This window comes from Dermacentor silvarum, chromosome 11 (genome assembly GCF_013339745.2).
Source record: "Dermacentor silvarum isolate Dsil-2018 chromosome 11, BIME_Dsil_1.4, whole genome shotgun sequence".
Taxonomy (NCBI): Eukaryota; Metazoa; Arthropoda; class Arachnida; order Ixodida; family Ixodidae; genus Dermacentor; species Dermacentor silvarum.
The window spans coordinates 47,532,318-47,555,900 of NC_051164.1; the positions used below are offsets into that span (position 1 = coordinate 47,532,318).

Genomic DNA, 23,583 nt, shown 5'->3' on the forward strand with positions numbered 1-23,583 from the left:
TCCAGTCTCTTCTTTTTCTTTTTTTTTCACATGAGCCGACGCTTGTTCGCGTGTGCAGCTACATCATGAAGTTGTAGAACCCAACCCAAACTACCCCACCTCAAAGAAAATCATTCGTTTGAATAGAAATTCGAATTGACGCTGTTCGAGAAGCGCGAATCACAGCAGCAAGTTAGTCAAACTAAAGCACGGCCGGCAACAAGTGGCGTCATTAACGGATTCGCACAGTTGCAGCCGTATAGGGTTTCAGATGGATGCGTCGATTGGTAATAACACCATTGCAAGCAACGGAACTGCATACGGAGGCGACGAATAGGCGCTCAAATGTAGGGCTTCCTTGGTTCAGCAGCAACCGCAGCACAAGGCTTTTCTGCAACTTCTCAAGAACAGCTCGTGTAGATTGTAATAACATCTGTAAAGAAGCCGCTTAACTTTTCCAACGAAGCACTCAATCGTATTTTAGACTATAGAATAGAGCGGAAGTGTAGGTTTAATATTTGAATAATGTCGCAGGGGTGCTGTCAGCAATGCCTCGAGTAAGTATGGGTTACAATAAAGCGGCAGTTCCTCAAGAAGGGCGAATCATTAGACAGTTTTAGCTGACGGTCACGCTCCGCTCATGTTGCTACGCCGAAGTGTGCTAAATCGCAATTTTTACAGCGAAGCTGTATATGGCTAGGTTCTGGAAGTTGTTGCGTCCGTCTATCGAGTCGCATCGACAGAGAAATTTCCCCTGTGGGCCGATCCCGAAGATAGTGCAATACCCGCGGCGGTGGTAAAGCAGGCTTCGAGCACTCCGCCAACTTGGAAAAATAAGTTAATATCTTGGGTCCAAATACAACCCGTGCCAGATATTAAGCCCGTAAGAACAGATACTACACTTTGACCAGCGTCAGCCGTGTCTACGTTTGCTCCGTACACGTGTACGCCATCCCGCGTGTTCAAACTAGTGCCTACCAACCTGAGTGTCTTCTGTCTCCTGACGTCATGCTCAACGTAGGCTCCTTTCCTCAGTTCTGCTCCGATTGTGAAATGGTTAGGCCTCGTGTTGTACGGTATGAAGAAGAAAAGCGTGCCTACCAAGAACGATGGCGTGAACAGAAAAGGGCGCGGCGGCGGAAGGTGACCACCGTGGATGAGCGCCCCGCGGACGCCAAGCGTAACCAGCATGCCCGCCAGGACTGCGAGGTTGAAATAAATGCGAACCGTCCATGTGTCAAGATCCCGCAAACTTGGAACGTTTCACCGGAGCAACGTCCATAACCACAGACAGAGCTTCGCTGGTCATCCACCTTCACAGTGGAATGGCACTGATTTTAATTTTTTTTGTATTTTTGACAAGCGCATCTTCCAGAGACGCGAGCCATGCGCAGTCAGCTTGTCTGCAAGAAACGTCAAAGAGGCAGGTGGACGCAAACTCACGCTCTGCTCAATCGGCTCTGTAGTGGAGCGAGCGCGGCGTACTACGTTTCACTGCGTGCTACTATCACCGCGCGCACGCGCATTGTCGTTGCTGCTGGGTAGCTGCGCGTGCATTATTGGAACACACTTGTCCGCGTGCAGCGGGCCACAAACGCTCTCACCAAGAACTGTTGTTAGCAGCGATACGAAGTTTGAACACTGCATCAGCTGCCCTGCTATTGGTCCTGCTGCTCGATGCCACTGTTCACATCGTGCAAATAAAATTTTCTTTCTTTCTACGTACACATAATCAACGCATCAATATGTGCCTGTTTTGAGGTGAGTGATGAAGATCTTCAGCTTAAACGAAATAATGTCACTCGAGAATTTCTTTATATTTCTCTAAAGGTAAAGGTACAGTAAAGGAGCAGAAACTTCAGCATTTTCTAGCTTAACACAGCCAAGAAGGTCAAGACAGACTTTTCGGCTACACAACCACTATGCGACACTCTAGTCAAATTTGCCAAAATATGCCTAAATACGCGGTTCATAGAAAGGCTGGAATATTCAGCGTACCTTCTACTGCTTGCCACTATACACAGTGCTAAGCAATCTACCTTGCACCTTTAGTCAACCTCGGCGTGGCAGGCCACGCTTAATAAAAACGCAATCAATAATGAATCCCCAATGGTGAAGAGCACTTTCACTGTTTATTGGAAACCATGCAGATAGCCAGCCTTGCAGCTTCTGGTACAGGCATCCATATTTGAACACCAAAAATAAGAACCTTGGGTGCTCGTATTTCCACAGTTTCACGCCTGCCTACCTACCTAATTTCATAGGTGATCATCTTTGTAATATTATTGGAAAGAGCTACTGCCACATAGAGTATAGGTGGACGCGTATTTTTCTCTATGTTCTCGCGAGAAAGATTCCTCGATGAGTCAATTCGTCGCTGTACTGATCACATCAGCGTAGCTGCGTTCTGTGCGCTTTAGGCTCGCTCTCAAGACTAAATGTGGTACTTCACATACGCCACTTCGAAGTCTATAGTGATCTCTGCAGAAGCGCTCGTTTCATGGAGGTTACGTTTCGTAGTAAGATCCCTTCTTGACACAAAGCATTGATGTCACTTTTTGCACCCCAGCGTCCCGATGTGCCGATTGAGGTGATATTTTCGGCTAAATCGGCGAGCGCAGAGAGGACACTGGTGCGGCTTTTTGCCGGCGTGCGCCATCAGGTGCTCATCCAGCGAGGACTTGTGATTGAAATTATTCGGACACAAATGACACTTGTAGGGTTTCTCGCCCGTGTGCGTTCGCCAGTGATCATCGAGGTGCTGCTTCCGCTTGAATTTCATGCAACACGCCGGGCACTGATGCGGCCTTCCACCTGTGTGAATGAGGCGATGTTTTCGGAGGCTGGAATTCTTGGTGAAAACCTTCTTACACACTTCACACATTTTTGACGAGTCGCCGGCGTCTTCCCCTCCATACTCCACTCGTGCTTGCTTTGTATCGGCTGGCATCCTGTAAGCAAAAAAAATATTCACATGACGTATCTTTGTTACCCCCATCCAAAGTATAACGTGGAACGAACAAGGTGTCCTGCACCTTCCTGTTAGGCTAATAGTACATCTATATCTATACATTACCACTCTATATGGCGCGAAATAATATTGATGGCATTGGGAGTACACGAGCACTTTCAGCTTTCAAAAAAGTAGCTTTAGTCACAGCTTTAGATATCTCTAAGATAGCTGCTTGGTCATTAGAGGGAACTCTGGGAGCACGCATTTTACAATCTTAGAGGCCTTCTGGATTGCCCAATCTGGTACTACTGCAAACCATTTCTTTATCCCTTACGCTACCCGACGAGTGTCCAGTTGTCTGGTCGAAACCTGCCAAGCCACACCCAGAGGCATCGGCTGCAATCACGCACACCGCGTGCGTTCGGCGCGAACGCGGGGAAACGCCGACGGTGTCGGCAGCAGCTCTGCGCGTTGCCTTGTTAGTGTTGCTACATATTTGCGGTTCTCTCAGTGTGCTTTTTTTCTTTTGAGTGAAGTTTCTTTGTGCGTTGCCTTGCTTTTTTTTCGCTTGCAAGTTGCTGCGCGCCTCTTTTGCGCGCCAGTAATGAAAGCAAGCGAGGAGCTCCTTCACGAGCCAACTTTCACTGACGCTCGCGGTAGGCAGCCTCTTCCTCAAGGGAAAGGGCGCGCTGCACAGAAACACCTTCTCTTATACCAATCGCCTCTCCTCTTCGCGCTCAGCGCGGCCTCTCATTCGTCGCCTCCTTCCCCCAACGCGCCTCTCCTTTTAATAAAAAACCGGCCGATCCCACGCCCTGTGGGAATCGATGTTATGCGAAGCAGTGAACGAAACGCCATGAGAGCACCAAGACTTAGGCGGCTGTTTCATGACCTACATGACACGCATGTCACGACATTCATGTCGCGAGTCCTGAGGACTCCCTTTAGCTAGGCCTAAAATACCTTAAGGCGAAAGCCTTAGTCATGCTCACGAGTCATGACTATGGCTTTTCCTTCACTTTGTAACACATCCAGACCCATTAGATTGATTTTTGAGTGTTAGTCTTCTTTCGCTGAGTCAGTCATTTTTGCAGAGTCATGGTGATGACTATGGCTTCTACCGCCATCCTTTAGTGTTTCCTCACTTAGTACCCTCCTCAGAATGCATTTCGGTGGTTTTTGAGCGTTAAAATATTTTTTTCGCTTGGTCATTGTCATTTTAGGCGAGTATTGCATGACCTAGATGCACGCATGTCACGAAATTCATGACATGACCTATGATTTGCGTTCGCTATACACTGTTGTCATACTATGCCAATTTTGGTACCTACCAAGTTAACGAAACGACTATGAGAGCACCAAGACGTAGGCAGCTGTTTCATGACCTAAATGACACGCATGTCATGATATTCATGTCATAACCTATCATTTATGTTCGTCATGCACTCTGCTCGTGCTATTCCAATTTTGGTAATTACCATGCTAACGATATGACCTTGAGAGCACCAAGACGTTGGCGGCTAGATAGTTAGATAGATACTGTCAAAGTGGCAAATGTTCGCCAAGAAATGCTTCGCATTTAATAATAATAATAATATATAATCATCATATATAAATAATAATAGTAATAATAATAATAACTTTATTCAGATCAATATACAAGACTTCCTCTCCTGGTCACGTCACCTGCGTGACACCGCTGGACGGACAGACGGCGAAGGCTCGACTTAGAACAGCTTTGCTGTTAAAAACTAAAATAGCGCAAAGTTTGGCCAAGTGCGCGCCTTCGCCCCCGCCTCCTCTCTTAGCAGCTGCAGCAGCGCCTTTGCGGCGTCCACAAGGAAACTACTGACGCGAGAGCCACGAGTATCGCCGGGCTCCGTGGCCTGGCGGAACTGGCGCGCTCTCGCAGCGTCTTCAGCGCCCATCGTCCCAGGGCTTCGCCGCCACTGCCTCTGCGCGCCTGCCGCGTTGCATCAAGTAAACAACGCAAAAGCGAGTGGACATTCAAAATGGTGCTTGGTCGACCTTCGAAGAGATCGCGCGTCACATGTGACCACCTGCGATTTCTCAGCGTCAGCGAGGTTACCCGGATGTCCATTGCCAGCGCTGTGGCGCTGCCTTCAGGAGCGTCATAAACGCGTCAATGCTGAGCGCGTCTGCATGCAAACGCACTCGCGTACGGCCCTGCTTGCATGCGGGGATGATTTTTGCCAGTACAAGCGTTTTCCTGTCTTAAATCCTCTATAAAGCACTTCCATGACACGGTGTACCCTTAAAATAGTGAACAAGTGGTCACTGCACAATCGGCATAAATCTGTCAGTTTAAAACCCCTGATAAAAAATAGGTTTCTTCTTCAGGGGCTTTATATCATGCATCTAAACAAACTCCCAGCACTTCTGTAGGCTGGCTGATTCAATACTGGATATTTTCACTCTTTCAGACACGACAAAATCGCACCACTTCTACATACATTCCATTGTCGTACTCAGCGTTACTTTTCGTATTTTTGCTTTTTGCTTCTCTCGAACATCTACCACTACACCGCTCCTACCGCACCAGCCTGGTGTGCCCTTGCGGAATAATTGCGCAACCCCATCTCTCCGGCCAAGCGCCATGCTCCACGGGCTTCGTGTCTCAACTAACTTGATTTATAAACTACAATACCCAAGAGAGGATGCCACCGCACAGTAACACGTATAGCGCTACTTTGTTTTGTGTTTTTTTTTTCCCATGGGCTTTACTTCTTTAATCGGCGGTGCCACACGTGGCGGTGGTTGCTGGATCCGATATAGCGTGCCCAGGAGCATGCGCTGAGTTGTACACAATGCCATTCAAACTGGGGCGTGTTGCATTTAAGCAGAAGTGCTGTTCGTAAGCGCCTTTCTTCATTCTAACAGTCCGTGAGCGCGCTTCATTTGTTGCGATAGTACTGGCGCGTTATCAGCCGATACGCGTCATTCTATGGAGGAGGAGGAGGCGCAGGAGGAGAGAAAGAGAAGGCAGGGATGTTAACCAGAAATGCGTCTGGTTGGCTACCCTACTCTGGGGGACGGTAAAGAGGGAATAGAAAGATGAGATAGAGAGAGAGGGAAACTGCGGTGCGCAAGTGATGATTTGGGTAAGCAGTTCTGCATGTCTATTAGGCCGCTCATGCTCCTGGGCACAAAGAAAAATAATAATAAGAGGTATACAAAATGCTAGATAAAGCACATGTATAGTATACCTGATTAAATCAAAGAGCCTAGGTGACTATTTGTCGCCACCCCGTTTCAAAGGGGATGCCAATAAATCATCATCATCATCATCATCACCAGCCGCTCGCGCACTCTACAGAGCAGTGGACGGCACTGTACGTCCAAAAAAAGTGTCGTGGAAGCTTTTCACTGAGTCGCTGTGGGCTTATTGGGGCCCAAACCCAAACGCGGTTGCCAGGCTTGCATTCCCCGTTGCGTGATCGTACGCTGTAGTGTCGGCTGTCAATTCTTTCCTGGTTCTTGATGCGCAGGCGGATGAGTTGTGCTACTTGGGCGTGGTGGAGGAAATCGACGTCGTCAAAAATTGCCTTCGTCGCTGACGTGTGAAAGCTTTATCGCACGATATATATGCTAGAGAGTTTACGTGCTAATGTCGTTGAATCCGGCAACTATGGTTGCCAGATTCTTTCCGTAAACCGGCTTGAACGACATCACATCTGCGTTGTTTCTTGCACTGCCATGCTGTAAGCGAAGGTTACGTACGAATGGATGACATTCCAATTCCTCTGGGCGACGTCGGCGTAAACAAGTCGGCGATGGTTCTTATTGAGGTGCTCTTACGAGGCCACTAGTCTGCGGGTGGTATAGGCGGTTTTCCGGTGGTGATCTGTCTGGCAATATTACAGGATGGTTTGAATATACATATTACCTGCACGTTATAACCACGTAACTTGTAAGTGTGACTTATTGAGCTTGTTAGTGCTCCATCATTTTTGGTTTGAAGCGCGAACGTTTTGCGGAGATACATGAACCCAAAAGACACGAATACAACATCGTGTCTTCTTTTCTTGGCCTCCGCTATGCGCTTGCACATAGCACCAATAGAAGAGCGAATGATTTCGGTGGTGCGCTTCCACGCTCAAAGCAAAACTTTTCCTACCACCATCGCTAATATTGGGGCTCATGTCCCTTTGGCATCGTGCAATCCGGAGCCGAATCCTCTGACCATGGTGCTATTGCCCAACTCTGAGGTTTGACAATATCTTCTGGGTTTCGCGGTCTACATAAGCTTTTGAGAGTGTGCGTTAATTGCAGAGCCAACAATATGGGCAATACTGTACCGGACGACGCAGACGTTGTGTGCATTGCAATAAAGTTTTTTTTTTTTTTCGCAACATGGTGCTGCTTTCTGCGACAGCCTGCTGTTGTCTTAATAAATCGGTTTAGTGTTGCAGGAATCACTCACACCTGCCGCTGTTAATATTTGTTTGAGCAGTTATAACAAGAAATGCTCGAGAAACCCCCCAAAAATAAAATCGGAAAAAAAGTTCGGCGGGAATTTGGCAATATCTGAGAGGCCTAACCGCGCGACAAACGTAAGTGGAAAATACAGGGATTAAGGTGCGCTAAATGTAAAAAAAATCATTACAAATTACGTATATGCCTTTCAAAGAAACACATATTCGACTCAGCGTCATTTTACATCCCACATTGGTTCCTCTTGTAAAATTCCAGCGGAAGCACTCACCTACCATTATCTTCGACGATGGCTGAACGGATCTCAGCAACAGCAACGCTTGTCTTTGTTCCGGTGGTTTCGGGCGCCAGAAAGCTGGGGCCGGATGTTTCCCCGTCGGCCATTAATGGATGCTTCTTAGAAACAGCACAGCCTATGTTTAGGGACAACATTTCAGCAGGAATTTCGCCCGGAGCACTTACTTCATCTCGAGAAGCGCGCGAGCCACAAACAATGGGGCCTATACTTTTGGCGCTGACGCAGTTTGAGCGACCACCGCAATACTGCCAAACTTGCTGCAGTGGCCGAGCGCAGTCTCCGAACTGCGATGCCAAGCGGTGCCTGATGGGCCCGATATTCACGTGCCACACGTGACATCTGCTTTCACTCAACGACATTAGCATGTTAACTCCCTAGCATATATACGGCGCGATAAAGCATTTCCGAAATGCCGATGAAAAGAATGCACGGGGATTACGAGACGTGATAAGGAATACTGGTATTTCATGAAGTACAGCATCGCTTTTACATCGGAGGGTATCTGTAGGTTTCTGAGCAAACTTGTGGCTAATTGGAAGATGGAAGCGAGATGAAGGAGAGCACATTACAAAGCGGAATACATTAAGCGGACATTAAGCGGAAGAAATGGAACTGGGCAGGCCATGTAAATCGTAGGATGGATAACCGGTAGACCATTAGGGTTACAGAATGGATACCAAGTTAAGGGAAGCGCAGTCGAGGACGGCAGAAAACCAGATGGGATGATGAAGATAGGAAATTTGCAGGCGCAAGTTGGAATACGCTAGCGCAAGACAGGGGTAATTGGAGATCGCAGGGAGAGGCCTTCGTCCTGCAGTGGACATAAAATATAGGCTGATGATGATGATGATGATGACATTACAAAGTCACAAAGAAAATTGCAAGCAAGGGAAGCAGTTGAGCCAGTTGAGCACGATGCAGACATTGCACCGTTGCACGATTAGGGTACTCAGATGCCATACACCTTACAATTGAGCCGGGGTTTCGGTGTTATTTATGTGTTGCACCAGTCCGCCATTCCTTTTTCTTCAGAAATGGTTAACTTTGGTTTTAATTAACCTCGCATTTATTGGCTGTGCTTCATAGCTTGACCCCTAAACTCCGGCGTCGCATTTTCGCCACATACCTAGTGGCCAACAAATAAAAGTACTTGATTTCGCAGCGCTGGTGAAATGAGGCGAGCCGTCAGAAAGTCGACGTCTGCCGAGACGCCGGCGCTGATTTGAATTTTCAATTTCATTCGGTTCTTTTGCAATGTAACATTAAGCATAGGGCGCTCACCTGCTTTGTTTACGTTTCAGCAAGGGTGCAGCCTTCGAAGGGGTGTGTGAAATAATTGCGGGCTGCTGCACTCGTTGCATATAACGGATGCACATTCTGTTAATGAATGCTGTCGGCCAATGGCGCGTCTCTCACCACAAGGCGAGAATGGTGGCAGGTGTCTCAGCGACGATGACGAGGACTACGCATGCGGTTTTGAAAACAAGAGAACAAGACCTCTGCAATAACGCCAGCACCAGCGACGGGCATGAAGACGAAAAGTTGCGGTCGTTCCGAACGTTTGCCTCTCAGCAATAGAAAACATGGAGTCGACAAAGACATCCAGCGTTGGGAGAGGCGATAACAAAAGTTATGGGGTTTTACTTGCCAAATCTACGATCTGGTTAGGAGGCACGCCGTAGTAGGGGACTCCAGAATATTTTGGACCATCTGGGGCTCTTTATCGTGCGCCTAAATCTAAGTACATGGGTGTTTTCTCATTTCGCCCCCAACGAAATTGCGGCGGCCGAGGCCGGGATTCGATCCTGCGACCTCCTGCTTAGCAACCCAACACCATAGCCACTAAGCAACCACGGCGGGTACTATAGCAAACATTCATGACAAGATGAGGCATGTGTATGCTGCAGCAACATCCGGAGACCACTCAGCACCTCCTAATGAAATGCGAAGGGATTCACCCATTGAGAACCGGAGGTAACTTGCATCTTCCAGGAGCGCTCGGATTTAAAGTGAACGGAAGATTTAACCTGTCAGCCGTCCCGGTGAGCAAGCGACTCTTACAATATTGGAAAAAAGAATGAAAGAAATGTATACTACTGGATCCATTACAAGTATAGGTAGCGATAAAATGTAGATAGAGAACGCTTGAGGGAAAAGAAAAAATATTAGGTATATGTATACAAAAATGCAAGAATGAAGAACATGTACCGTATACCTGATGAAATCAAACAGGCTAGGTTACTCCCTGTATTTGTCACCACCCCGTTTCGAAGGGATGCCAGTAAATCATCATCATCATAGATCTCTATGTAGACGCATAAAAGTTATAATTTACAATTATTATGCACCAGCCAAGCCGACTGGTGAGGCCGTACTTCCTCCTTAACTATCATGTCTTTCCTCACTAGAGTATTGAGCTGCCTCGATTGAACAAGTATTTACCAGTTTTACTAGTTTTGTTTATACAACGCAAAGCACTCAAACCATTCATACCATTGCCAAGCAATGCTCGAGAATATCCGCGCGGCACTTTAAGACATTTCAATAATCGAACTATACTCCAGAAACTCTCCTTATTACTATTTTTCCAAAAGCGATATCTCGCTATTTTGTTAGATTGGAGGCATATAAAGTTCACTTTAACCATGGCTAAAGGACTGATAAGGCCGGGTGTGTTTTTCAAAGAAGCCAACCACAGAGTTAGCATACAGTATTCTTTGAGGTAATCACTGTAAGCCTTTTATTCGTAGGAATTTTTCAGCTGTAGTCAGAAGCAATAAGATTGGCCCATTTCTGTTTGTCAAGAAGTTAGTACTTAGTAATTAGTACAGCAGTTGCGCCAAGACCACAATTTCTGCAAAGGCACACGATGTGTCTTGGCACCATGGTTACATTCAGAGAATACTCTTCTCGGGCGAATTAGTGGCTGCACTGATGTCGATGTCACCGTCAGGTGCGACGTGCTTGAGGACGTGCTTGTCAAGCTTCGAAGTGTATGATGCCATGCTAAGGTGACCCTTCGACGACTTCTCGATCCTGCGCGTCTTTGTGCAATACAAGCGAATGCCTCTTGAGGTTTCCTTTATGACGAAATCTCATGCCGCACATGCCGCAGTCAAATGACTGTTCGCGCGTGTGCGTGCGGTAATGTGAAAGGTGCAAGGGCAAGTTTTTTTTTAAGGAAGTGGATGAAGAAACCGCGACATATTAGTGTTTTAGTGAAAGTAACCACTTGATGACACTGCCCTCGAAAATTAAAATTAAAATTACTTGGTTTGCTCGTGCTGTGCAATTGCAGCGATTTGCTAGTTTAAAAAGTCGCAGTTTCGGACGACAAACCGAAGCATGGATTGCGATAGGAAATTAGAAGACAGCTATTACGAAGTAAAGCTAGTTGTTTTATTGACTGCATAAACTTGTAAACATAGGCTTACTAACTAAATTAACAAGTAAGGCGTCACGCGCGTACCAGCAAACATGAACACATATCTCATTCGATGACCGCGGGCACTCGCTGTCAACGCGCTGGAGTGAGGAAGCGCGCAGCAGCAGAGAGCGAACTGACCTTCAGGCGGCCTCTCGCATCAACTCGAACTATAAGCCGTCCAAACACAGCGCATGGCGTACGCCGACCTCGTCGCAGATGGCTTTCAAGATAGGGCGGCCCGCGCGGCAGCGCCTTACGCAACAACCGCCGGTATACAATGCGCCCCCCCCCTTTCCCCTCTCCCCGGAGCCTTGCGCGCACGGCAGACGGTGCGCTTCCTCCTCGCTTTCCTCCCTAGAGCGCGCAAGATTGAGCCGCCATCGCCAGCGCACCCTCGCACGCTTTTGCTCGCACATACAGCATACGGCGCGCGGCGACGATGTTATCGCCCTTGGACATTATGCGGAACCTCACGGCGACGTCGACGCCGATGGCAGAAATGCGCGTGGAGTGTCCATATAATGGCTATCACAATGCTGGATGTTACGCACGAAGGACAGTACAATGAACGCGCACGCGAGGCTTAGCTCCGCTCTAAAGCTCCTCGGAGGGCGTGCCTAAATTCTACGGGGTTTACCTTCCAGAACCATCATTTGATTATCCGCCACCCTACGTAGTTCTTCGAATTCCGGCTTAATTTTTACCACGTAAAATTTCTTTAACGTGCAGCAAGCTTATGTACTACACAAGTGCTCTTGCATTTCGCCCTAATCGAAATGCGGCCGCCATGGTCACGACTGCACCCGCGGGTTCAGTAGCGTATAGCATCGAGTTCAGTAGCATAGCGCCACAACTGCTCGGCACCTACCACGGCGATTTCAGAGAGGGTATTAACAATACGTGGATATGACTTGTTTGAGCGACACAGCACGTGAGACAGCTGCTGCTGCAATGCAGGAAGAGTGCTTTGCAGCTACGGGAATTCTCACAACGTTGGCGTGACTAGAAATGCCGCCAGCGGCTTTTGCAGGTGCCGCGCACCTCGATGGTGCAAAAGATGGGATCAAAGGAAAGTAACCTTCATTATTTGTAGGTTGCAGTTTACTGTGTGCTGCTCTGAGGCGGCTGTCCTGCATAGGTGCACGGGCATTAGCATTTCTTGAGCACTTCTGCTGAAGAAAGAAATAATAAATTCTGGGTCTTACGTGCCAAAACCGCTCATCCCATTATGTGGCACGCCGCAGTTGGGGACTCCGGAATAATTTTTTTTACCGTGTGAGGTTCTGTAATGTGCACCCATTGCAGCCCATACGTTTTTTTTTCTTTCTTTTTTTTTTTTTGCATTGCGCCCTCATTGAAACGCGGGCGCCGTTCCCGGGAATAGATAGCGCGGCCTCGTGCTCAGCAGCACACCGCCTAAGCCACAATGTAACCGGGAACGTTTGGGCTGAGCTGCTGTGTGTATCACAGGCAATCACTCGCACTCACCTGCACTCACACTCACTGGCACTCACTCGCACTCGCACTCACGCCTTTGAAATGAGTGCGAGTGAGTGTGAGTGAGTGCACTCATGAGTGAGTGCGCCGACCTATGGTGTGTATGCACTGGTCTGAAGAGAACCGAGGGTAAATGTCAAGCTAAGGTTATTCAAACAAGAGAAAAGTTCACGGGAAGATAGAGGCTCCAGGCAATCAGAAGTAGTCGAGCAACGAGTGTCGCTGACGCCGACAATCAATCTTGTCGAAACGTTCGATCTAGCGAGATTCCTTGTTCGACTACTCGTCAGTTCAAAGTGACGTTACTCAAAGTTTCCCTTGGCGCTTACTAAATCCAAACATTTCCCGTCGGTCTCAACTCGTTCATCACCGAGGTACAATAGACAGTTTTAGTTTAGCGTGGTTACCGGAATAGCGGGCGTACCGGAATAGCGGGATCGAAGTGCGCATGCGCAGAACGCTAACCGACCTATACCGTTTACCGTGCGCACGCTATTTCTCAGAGTTAACGTTACCGTGTTAGCGTGGTGTACGTAGTGTACGTAAAACATGGCGGCGGTCCCGGTCGCCCGCTCCGAACTGAATTTGGCGTTGTTTTTGTAGAATTCACTTCGTTCGTAGCAAATGACTGCGTAAACGGCTTTTGCTTAGTCTCATGCCGCTTCGCCGAGAGAGTGTTATGACTAATCTTGAGGAATTTTCGAGATCGCTTCTCGTTTCGAACGCGCCTAAGCCTAACGAGAGAAATTTTTTCTGAGATGCGAGCGCCATCTGTCGCTAAAGTCGGGAGATAGGCGCGACGACGGCATATGGCCTCTGAGATAGGAGGATTTCGGAGGCTATGGTAGACAGCTTGTACTGCTTGTCTGTTTCGTTGCAGATCGACGGACATGTGAAGTAAAAATACAACGCGCTCCTGGCTTCCATTGCGCTGCCTATCGCACTTTCCGGACGCACACACACATAGAATTAGGTGCCCTGTGTATGCGTAATTCAAAGCGTAATGGAATAGCGTCCCGCACGTAAACTACGCTATCACGCTATACTAAAACTCTCTTTCTGCAAAGTTCGTTTGCGGAACGGTAACGCTATTTCCCGTAACCCCGCTATTACGCTAACGCTAAACTAAAACTGTCTAATGTCTGCAACGCCACTGGCGGCGCTCCCATCCTCGCTCCATCGTAGGGTGCCTCGAGAACAGCTCCGCCGTTCACGGTAGTGACAACCTTGAGGCAATCTCGCGCCCCTCCGTCGTCGTTGTGGTACGCGGTGGTTGCTTTGTGGCCGCATTGTGACGGATTAATTAGACACGGTCACGTGAACGCGTCGAGAGGGAGATATACCTTAGTCTTCCCAATTGTTGGAGTGGGAGAGGGCGTTTAGCCCTGTAGGCTCGGGTGAAGCGGTACCGCTGGGAAACGACCGACGCATACAAAGTCTGTGAGCTAGGATGAGAAAGCATGTGTTTGCTGCGACTATTGGTACGCATTGGATAGTTACACATATGTTTACTAAACCGCTTTTTAAAATGCGCAGCATTATACGAGGTGTATGTCCAAAATTCTCCCCGTCCGTCCGTGGCCCAAAAATGTGGTCCACGAAGGCAATGCTGCAGTTTAAGCCCATTGTGTGCACGTTTGAGAGCGGCCGGCAGGCCCGCGCAAACATTCGCATCGGCGCAAAACAATATACGAGTCAACCTAACCCTTCTGCGGACGACCAAGTGCCTACCACAAGACAAAGAGGAGTCATTCATTTATACTTACGTGGTATTCACAAAGCGAGAACACTAAATTACGTGTCATCACCACCCGTAGACCCGTACTCTGTATACTGGGACCAAGCACGTACAAGAGGAAACACGAGGTAGAAGTACAGGGAGCACACAAGAGGGAAAGCAAAGACTGCACGTGCATGTATTGTGATATTGAGACTACGTCAGTGTATGTGTATGCCGTTGTCTTATATATATTGTGGGCATACACGCAAGCATTACTCTTCCCACAACACGTGTACAAAATATGCGCTATAGCGGCGGAAGCAAGCCGAATCCAAACATAACGCTACGATTGTTTTGGACAATTTGCGGTCCTGGAGGTTCCGTTAATATTTTGCTGCCCGTGGCTTTGGTCCACTGCGCTGAAGCCCTTCAGAGAAATATGTTCATTTTGTTTTTTCAAGCGCGCATCTCCTAGGGATGGGTGAAACTGCTAATTTTATTCTTACCCAATGTTCTATTTATACATATACATACATATATATATATATATATATATATATATATATATATATATATATATATATATATATTGTAGCGAAGGATACGAACGCCATAGTGGGTCATGCTTTCCAGCCCTTTCTTTTGGGTCGATCCCTCCTGCGCTCTCCTCGAGAAACGCCGCTCGTGCTGAGATCTCGGGCCTTGAACTAACGGTCGGTCTAAAAGGCTGGTGCCTAATAAACGCCTTTACAAGTGGTGGAGAGTGCTTCTGCCTTCAGCGTGAATCCTGGAGCTTCGATCCCGTACCCTTCGCTCAACGATGCCAGAAGACGCGTCCCAGCAAGTGCCACCTACCCCATCCCAGCAAGCGCCTCCTCCGTCTGCCATGTGCTCTGGTGTGCCTCGCCACAGGGACCCTTATATCTTCAGCGGCGCGGATGAAACCGACGTGGAGGATTGGCTGACAACGTATGAGAGGGTCAGCCGTCACAACAAATGGGACGACCCCGCAAAGCTAAGCAATGTTATCTTCTATCTCGCGGGTGTCGCCAGTCTCTGGTACAGCAACCATGAGACCGATTTTCCGACGTGGTCCTCGTTCAAGACTTCTTTGGTGGCGGTGTTTGGTCGCCCTGTGGTGCGCAAGCTCCGAGCGGAATCGCGTTTGCGAGAACGTGCACAGCAGCCGGGTGAATCATTTACCAGCTACATCGAAGATGTTCTGGACTTGTGCAGACGAGTCAACGCGACGATGTCGGAATCCGACCCAACGAAGCACTCGCACGTTGCGTCGCCAAGCACGTCACTTTGCCATTCGCGACAACCTGCTTCACCGACGCAATTATAACCCCGACGGACGCCAGTGGTTGTTAGTGGTACCCCGCAGTCTGCGTTCCGAAGTATGCGCAGCTTTCCACGCTGATCCACAGTGTGCGCACACCGGCGTTTTCAATACTTACCAGCGTCTTCAACAGCGGTATTACTGGCGCGGGATGTACAGCTACGTTCTCAAGTTCGTTCGCTCTTGTCCCGATTGCCAGCGCCGGAAATCTTCGCCCCGCCTCTCGCCAGCCGGTCTGCAACCTTTAACTTGCCCTACCCGGCCGTTTGGACGCGTCGGCATCGATTTGTATGGGCCCCTTCCACTGACGTCGGCTGGAAATCGCTGGGCAATTGTGGCAGTCGACCACCTGACCAGATTAAAGTCCCTAAAAAAGACTTTAGACCACATACGCCGAAACTGCCGCCCTACCGGCAGCTACAGCGCGCGATGTTGCCTCCTCCTTGCTTCGACGATTCATCCTGCGACATGGGCCACCCCAGGAACTGCTTAGTGATCGCGGACGTGTCTTCCTGTCCGAAGTCGTTGAAGCCATTCTCAAGGAGTGCCACGTTGTTCATCGCACAACTGTGGCATAGCACCCCCAAACCAATGGCCTTACCGAACGCTTCAACCGTACCCTCGGGGACATGCTTGCTATGTACGTCACCTCCGACCATACTAATTGGGACGCCATTCTGCCCTTCGTCACTTACGCCTATAACACCGCTACTCAGAGCACCACTGGCTTTTCACCTTTTTTCCTACTGTACGGTCGGCACCCGTCGCACACCATCGACACAATTCAACCGTACCGGCCGGCTGCATCCGAATGTGCGCCCATTTCTGACACGGCAAGACATGCCGAAGAGTGCCGCGATCTCGCACGGGTCATTACATCCAGTGACCAAGAGCGCCAGAAGAGCACACGCGGTGACACCACTTCTGCACCCACCTTCCTTCCTGGAGCGCTTGTGTGGCTCTCGGTTCCTTCCGCTACACCTGGTCTCTCATCCAAACTAGTGCCCAAGTATGAAGGCCCCTACCGTATCGTCGAACGCGCATCTCCCGTCAACTACGTGATCGAACCAGTTGAACCTTCTACGGACATGCGCCGTCGTGGACGCGACATTGTCAACGTTGAGCGCCTCAAGACCTACTATGACCCACTCATAGTGACCAGCTGTTAGGTCGCCCGACGGCTCCCTTTTCGCTCCCGGGGTGATTGTAGCGAAGGATATGAACGCCATAGTGGGTCATGCTCTCCAGCCCTTTCTAGTGGGTCGATCCCTCCTGCGCTCTCCTCGAGAAACGCCGCTCGTGCTGAGATCTCGGGCCTTGAACTAACGGTCGGTCCAAAAGGCTGGTGCCTAATAAACGCCTTTACAATATATATATATATATATATATATATATATATATATATATATATATATATATATATATATATTCGGTCACTGGCTTTAACTTGTGCCAAAATGGAGTGAAGTGTATTCCTCACGAAAACACCATGTGCGTGTATTTTGATCACATCTTACTAATACTTCTTTATTGGTGCGTTTTCTAATAAGGTGCGTTGCCTAATTATTCGGTTTGTTGCTCTAGTCGGTCTGTCGCGTTTTGGGATGTCAAGTTACGGACGTGAAGTTTTCAGACGAGATAATGTCGGTAAATCGTCACACAGGTATAGCTACTACACAGACACACGAGTAATCGGCATGCCTGGCTGCAGTTATTTGTGTCATTTCATCATTGTGATTGCTAACTACGGTACGGGCCGGAATATAGGTTGAGATTTCGTACCGAAAAAACAGACGTACAGTCACCTCGCGTCTTCTATAGCCATCTTAAGAGCAATGTGCGTCGTCGTCGGGCGCAGTGGTAAGAGGTCAGGTCAGGTCACAAGTCAAGGTCAAGCGCTAATGTATATTCCCGGTTGACCTATATTACAGTTTATGCAGTAAGCGGTGAGATCTCAAATCATTTACAAACGTGCTTGACCCGGAATCTCGTTTCTATCTTTACACGTTTCTTTCGCAGCCCTATATTGTTGCAGCCCTATGTTGATTCAACGCTTATTTCTAAGAAATCAAGCACTATGTGTGCTTGATTTCTTGACAGAAAGTCTCATAATGAAACATGTAAGAACCAGGCCTGAAGGGGAGAACACGTTTACACTTTCAGCGCCATGTATATATTTTTGTACTATGAAAGTCAGAATAAAAAAACGTGAACTTCCTAGTGCTAAGCGTTCCCAGTACTGAGTTTAATTAACTGAATTTTTCTGTTTTCAACGTCCCATTGGTACAACAAGAGGTAATGAAACCATTGCTGGAGTTCGCAAACACTCTTAAAGAATATCTGCACGGCCGTTCACAAAACGTCGGAAATGATATCGCGATTTTTATTCATCTCCCTAATCCTTATTCGCGATAAAAATATATCACTAGTAGTAGGGTTTGCTACCGAAAGCATTTTTAAAGACCATTAGTGACCACGAGAATTGAGAAAAAACGAATTTATTTATCAAGAACACCGACCGCTGTTCCTGCGTACAGTGTTTCCCGAGATAACCGTGATAAACATTTCTTGCCTAGCCGCTCTCCAGCTGTAGTCAGAAGGAATAAGGTTGGTCCAAGTGTGTTTGTCAAGAAGGTATACGTAATAATTTTGAGGAACTCGGCCGTGATCGCAAGTTGTGCGACGGAAAGCCGAGTTCTAGGCTTTTATCAAGCCATACAGATTACATTCCTCCGTGAGAACTTGTGACCGCATTGTTTGTGACTGCACAGTCTTCTTCGATGTGATTGGCGATGTGCTTAACCAGGTATCGCCTCCTCTCTTTGTATGCAGCCGTGCAAAAATGGCAACTGTACGGCTCTTCGCCTGTATGCATGAGCATATGGCTCCTCAGGTGATGCTGCTGAGAAAATTTACCGCCAGACACGCCACACGAGTAGGGCTTTTCTCCCGTGTGCGTGCGGTAATGCCTCTTGAGGTTGTAATGACTCAAAAAAAATTTACCACATACACAACAGGTGATTTTTGTGGCCCATGCGGTCTGCGCTGTGAGTTTGAAGTGTTTCCATGATGGTTAAAGCCATGCTGTACAAAATACACACGTGTGTAGTGTTGTAAGCCAGGTTTTCTTGCTGGGCCCTCAATGCCTCCCTGGCCTCTTCCGGAATTTTGCGAGAGTAAAGTAAACGAGCACATTCGAGAAAGCTTTACCGTGAAGAGTCGGAATCTCAGATCTTGCAGTTTATTGAAGAATCAGCTGCTAATCAGTGGCTTCATCATTTCAAACCTCAAGAAACCCAGGCTGTCACGGCTCATATGAAGTTATCGATTGAGAATGACCCTCCGCAGTCTCTGTGGAAGATGATGAATTGACATGGTGATCAGTAACTCACTTTGTGAACGTGCATGTGAATTCGCAATAATATCTTAGGTTGTTTATGTTGAAGTGAAGCTTTCTTTGGATTTTCTACCCAGTCTCCCGGTGCTCACTGTGGCCGTCTTACCGATTATACAACAACTTCGGCAACTGGTTGTGCCACACATGCTATGTGCCGGATGCCGGCTGCTGCCTCGGACGATTGCCGTCCCAAGTATAGCGCAGACCAGTACCGGATATACCGCAAACCACCGTGGCTGGTGCGACAGATGATGTACGCAAGCGCGGGCGTAAACTTCAACCAGACTTGCACGTTTGTTAGATAGTCAACCGAAAGTGTCTTATAGTGAAGAAGAAGTAGTGCCAGAGAGGAGGCAGCGCACACACGAGCAGACGGTAAAAGAAGCAGTGGTGCACCGACGGGGGGGGGGGGGGGTTGTAACCTCCCCCCCCCCCCCCTGAGGCCGACTAAACCCCCCTCTTTTGTTTAACCCCTTTTCTTTCCTTGCGAATTTGAGTACTGCAACTAAGATGTAAGACGCGCAATCGTCTGCACACTCACAAAAAGCGCATTTTATGACAATTTCCTGTGAAGAAATTGAAATTTGTTCTATTTAGATAGTATTGGCAAATTGGCGCCAATATTGCCAAAATATGCGTAAATAAAAGAGTCCATAGAAAGGCGGGCAGATCTCAGCGTACCTTCTACTAAATGCACAGTGATATACAACCTGCATTGCACCTCTAGTCGACCTCTGCGGGACAGTCCACGTTTGAGCATAAAAACGGAATGAATAATGAAAACCCAATGATGAGGAGCACTTTCAGTGTTTATTGAATATCTTACAAGTATGCAGCCTGGAGACTACGGTGTATAGGCATACATAATTGAACACCAAAAATGAAGAAACCTTGGGCGCTCGAATTTCCACTTTCACGCCTCCCTACCAAAAGTCACAGGTGTTCGTCTTTATAGTATTATTGGAAAGAGCTGCTGCCACGTAGGGTTGGTGGGCGGCCTATCCTGTGTGTTCTCGCAGAGTATGACAGATTCCTTGAAGGGTACTGATCACATCAGCGTAGTACTAATCACCAGCGTAGTACTCGCAGTACTGATCACATCAGTGTAGCTGCATACTGTGTGCTTCAATCTCATACTCAAGACTAAAACGGCACTTCACGCACGGCACTTAGCTTAGTGAACTGTAGGGAAGTGTTCGTTTCATTGAGGTTGCGTTTTCCTAGGAAGACTTGTGCCCGACTCAAAGAAGTGCTGCCACTTTTTGCACCCGAGCGTTCCCATATGCCGATTGAGGTGATATTTTCGACTAAATCGGCGAGCGCAGAGAGGACACTGGTGCGGCTTTTTGCCGGCGTGCGCCATCAGGTGCTCGTCCAGCGAGGACTTGTGATTGAAACCACTCGAACACAAATGACACTTGTACGGTTTCTCGCCTGTGTGCGTTCGGCAGTGATTCTCAAGGTGTTGCTTCCGCTTGAATTTCATGCCGCACGTTTGGCACTGATGTGGCCTTTGTCCTGTGTGAGCCATTAGGTGCTCGTCCAGCGAGGACTTGTGATTGAAATCTCTCGGACACAAATGGCACTTGTACGGTTTCTCGCCTGTGTGCATTCGGCAGTGATCCTCAAGGTGTTGCTTCCGCTTGAATTTCATGCCGCACGTTTGGCACTGATGTGGCCTTTCTCCTGTGTGAGCCATTAGGTGCTCGTCCAGCGAGGACTTGTGATTGAAATCACTCGGGCACAAATGGCACTTGTACGGTTTCTCGCCTGTGTGCATTCGGCAGTGATCCTCAAGGTGTTGCTTCCGCTTGAATTTCATGCCACACGTTTGGCACTGATGCGGCCTTTCTCTTGTGTGATCCATTAGGTGCTCGTCCAGCGAGGACTTGTGATTGAAATCACTCGGACACAAATGGCACTTGTACGGTTTCTCGCCTGTGTGCATTCGGCAGTGATCCTCAAGGTGTTGCTTCCGCTTGAATTTCATGCCGCACGTTTGGCACTGATGCGGCCTTTCTCTTGTGTGAGCCATTAGGTGCTCGTCCAGCGAGGCCTTGTGATTGAAATCACTCGGACACAAATGGCACTTGTACGGTTTCTCGCCTGTGTGCATTCGGCAGTGATCCTCAAGGTGTTGCTTCCGCTTGAATTTCATGCCGCACGTTTGGCACTGATGTGGCCTTTCTCCTGTGTGAGCCATTAGGTGCTCGTCCAGCGAGGTCTTGTGATTGAAATCACTCGGACACAAATGGCACTTGTACGGTTTCTCGCCTGTGTGCATTCGGCAGTGATCCTCAAGGTGTTGCTTCCGCTTGAATTTCATGCCGCACGTTTGGCACTGATGTGGCCTTTCTCCTGTGTGAGCCATTAGGTGCTCGTCCAGCGAGGACTTGTGATTGAAATCACTCGGACACAAATGGCACTTGTACGGTTTCTCGCCTGTGTGCATTCGGCAGTGATCCTCAAGGTGTTGCTCCCGCTTGAATTTCATGCCACACGTTTGGCACTGATGCGGCCTTTCTCTTGTGTGAGCCATTAGGTGCTCGTCCAGCGAGGCCTTGTGATTGAAATCACTCGGACACAAATGGCACTTGTACGGTTTCTCGCCTGTGTGCATTCGGCAGTGATCCTCAAGGTGTTGCTTCCGCTTGAATTTCATGCCGCACGTTTGGCACTGATGTGGCCTTTCTCCTGTGTGAGCCATTAGGTGCTCGTCCAGCGAGGTCTTGTGATTGAAATCACTCGGACACAAATGGCACTTGTACGGTTTCTCGCCTGTGTGCATTCGGCAGTGATCCTCAAGGTGTTGCTTCCGCTTGAATTTCATGCCGCACGTTTGGCACTGATGTGGTCTTTCTCCTGTGTGAGCCATTAGGTGCTCGTCCAGCGAGGTATTGTGATTGAAATCACTCGGACACAAATGGCACTTGTACGGTTTCTCGCCTGTGTGCATTCGGCAGTGATCCTCAAGGTGTTGCTTCCGCTTGAATTTCATGCCGCCCGATCGGTACTGATGGGGCCTTTCACAAGTGTGAATAAGCAAGTGTGTTTTGCAGGCTTGAGCTCTTCGTGCAAATCTTTCTACACACTTGACAATGTTTTGACGAGTTGCTGGTGTATTCCCTGTCACACTCCAGTCGGGCTCGCTTTGTACCGGCTGGCATCCTGTAAGCAGATACGAGGTCTGTTAGAAAAGTATCCGACCTTATTTTTTTCTGCGAACACCTGATGGATATGAAACAAGCACGCTTGAATCAGCCCACCTTGAAGCTTCGTAAGCATGCGCGATTTTTTTCCCGCCTGACGATAGCGTCAGTGGCTGGGACGCAGCGTTTCAGTGAGGCTGTGCGCAGTGCTCTCGTCGGATTTTTTTATTACAAGGAAAATGGCGGAGCGACTGGACAAGCGCTACTGCATCAAATTTTGCGAGAAACTGAGCGACAGCCAAGTGGAAATCATTCGGAAGATTCAGACGGCTTTCGGTGACGATGCTATGAGCAGCACGCAGATTAAGCAGTGGTGCAACCGGTTTAAAGACGGCCGCGCATCGGTGGAGAGCGAGCCACGCTCCGGTCGGCGATCAACATGCCGAAATGACCAGGTCATTGCCGAAGTGAACGCTGTGGTGATGCGGGAACGTCGTACGACCATCCCAAAAATCGCGGAAGAGGTGGGCAGCAGCACTTTTCTGCACATTCCATTATGACCGAAGATTTGGCCATGAACAGACTTGCGGCTAAATTGGCGCCGAAGCTGCTCACGGTGGAGCAAAAGCAACTTCGTGTTGAAGTCTCACAGGACATGCTGAATTCCACAAACAGTGACCCCGACATCGTGAACACCATAATCATTGGTGACGAGTCTTCGGTGTACAGGTACGACCCGGAAACCAAATCCCAGTCGTCACAGTGGAAGCATTCCACGTCACCAAGACCAAAGAAGGCCCGCCAAGTGCGCAGCAACGTCAAAGTGATGCTGACTGCTTTCTTTGACTCCCGCGGTGTGGTACACCACGAGTACGCACCGCAGGGTCAAACAATCACCAAAGAGTACAACAGAGATGTCCTCCGTCGCCTACGTGATGCTGTGCGGCGCAAGAGACCGGAGTTGTGGTCAACAGGAAATTGGCGCATCCATCACGACAATGCTCCTGCACATTCCTCGCATTTCATTCAGACTTTCTGGCGAAAAACCAGACTCCTGTAGTTCAACAGGCTCCTTGCTCTGCTGATATGGCACCCTGCGACTTCTGGCTGTTTCGCAAAATCAAGAGGCCATTGAAAGGAGCGTGATTTCAGACAACAGAAGACATTACGGCTGCAACGACAGCTGAGATAAACTCCATTCTGAAAGAGGCCTTCTCGGAATGCTTCCAACAATGGCAGCACAGCTGGGAGAAGTGTGTGCACTCCCAAGTGTGCACTCCCAAGGAGTGCACACACTGAGTGTGATTAGGTTTCCAAGACTGCAGTTATGCCAGTTTTTTTTTTCTTCGGCCGAAGGTCGGATACT

The 23,583-nt window shown here is 48.6% G+C and overlaps 1 protein-coding gene, 1 long non-coding RNA gene and 1 pseudogene across 5 annotated transcripts; 1 reads left to right on the top strand and 2 right to left on the bottom strand.

The window, feature by feature from the left end:
- Positions 1–735: 735 nt before the first annotated feature.
- On the bottom strand, positions 736–900 carry LOC119434211 (U2 spliceosomal RNA; annotated as a pseudogene).
- An 18,965-nt stretch (positions 901–19,865) lies between these two features.
- Positions 19,866–21,868, bottom strand: LOC119432560 (oocyte zinc finger protein XlCOF19-like). Of its 3 annotated transcripts, XM_049658586.1 has the most exons (5): positions 21,707–21,868; positions 21,443–21,538; positions 20,939–21,106; positions 20,699–20,770; positions 19,866–20,530 (listed from the first exon to the last, which is right to left on the bottom strand). In XM_049658586.1, exons 1-5 carry the CDS (start codon positions 21,854–21,856, stop codon positions 20,270–20,272), a joined length of 747 nt encoding a protein of 248 aa, XP_049514543.1. In that variant the 5' UTR covers positions 21,857–21,868; the 3' UTR covers positions 19,866–20,269. The 3 variants fall into 3 exon arrangements, with proteins under 3 accessions (XP_049514543.1, XP_049514544.1, XP_049514545.1); XM_049658587.1 differs by lacking the exon at positions 20,699–20,770 and having other exon boundaries at positions 19,866–20,602; XM_049658588.1 differs by lacking the exon at positions 20,699–20,770 and having other exon boundaries at positions 20,867–21,106.
- LOC125941419 (uncharacterized) lies at positions 20,344–22,197 on the top strand. 2 transcript variants are annotated; one of them, XR_007464258.1, is made up of 5 exons: positions 20,344–20,434; positions 20,603–20,770; positions 20,939–21,106; positions 21,443–21,538; positions 22,043–22,197. It is a non-coding gene; the product is annotated as an uncharacterized LOC125941419 (long non-coding RNA). The 2 variants fall into 2 exon arrangements; XR_007464257.1 differs by lacking the exon at positions 22,043–22,197 and adding an exon at positions 21,875–21,940.
- Positions 22,198–23,583: the final 1,386 nt, after the last annotated feature.

Bases quoted from the DNA above. Each gene is read 5' to 3' on its own strand.
- LOC119432560 (XM_049658587.1), bottom strand. From the start codon at position 21,856: ATGCACACAGGCGAGAAACCGTACAAGTGCCATTTGTGTCCGAGTGAT. The intron at 21,107-21,442 runs CTAATGGCTCAC...CTGGACGAGCAC, and splicing joins AGTCCTCGCTGGACGAGCAC to CTAATGGCTCACACAAGAGA. The intron at 20,603-20,938 runs CTAATGGATCAC...CTGGACGAGCAC, and splicing joins AGTCCTCGCTGGACGAGCAC to CTAATGGCTCACACAGGACA.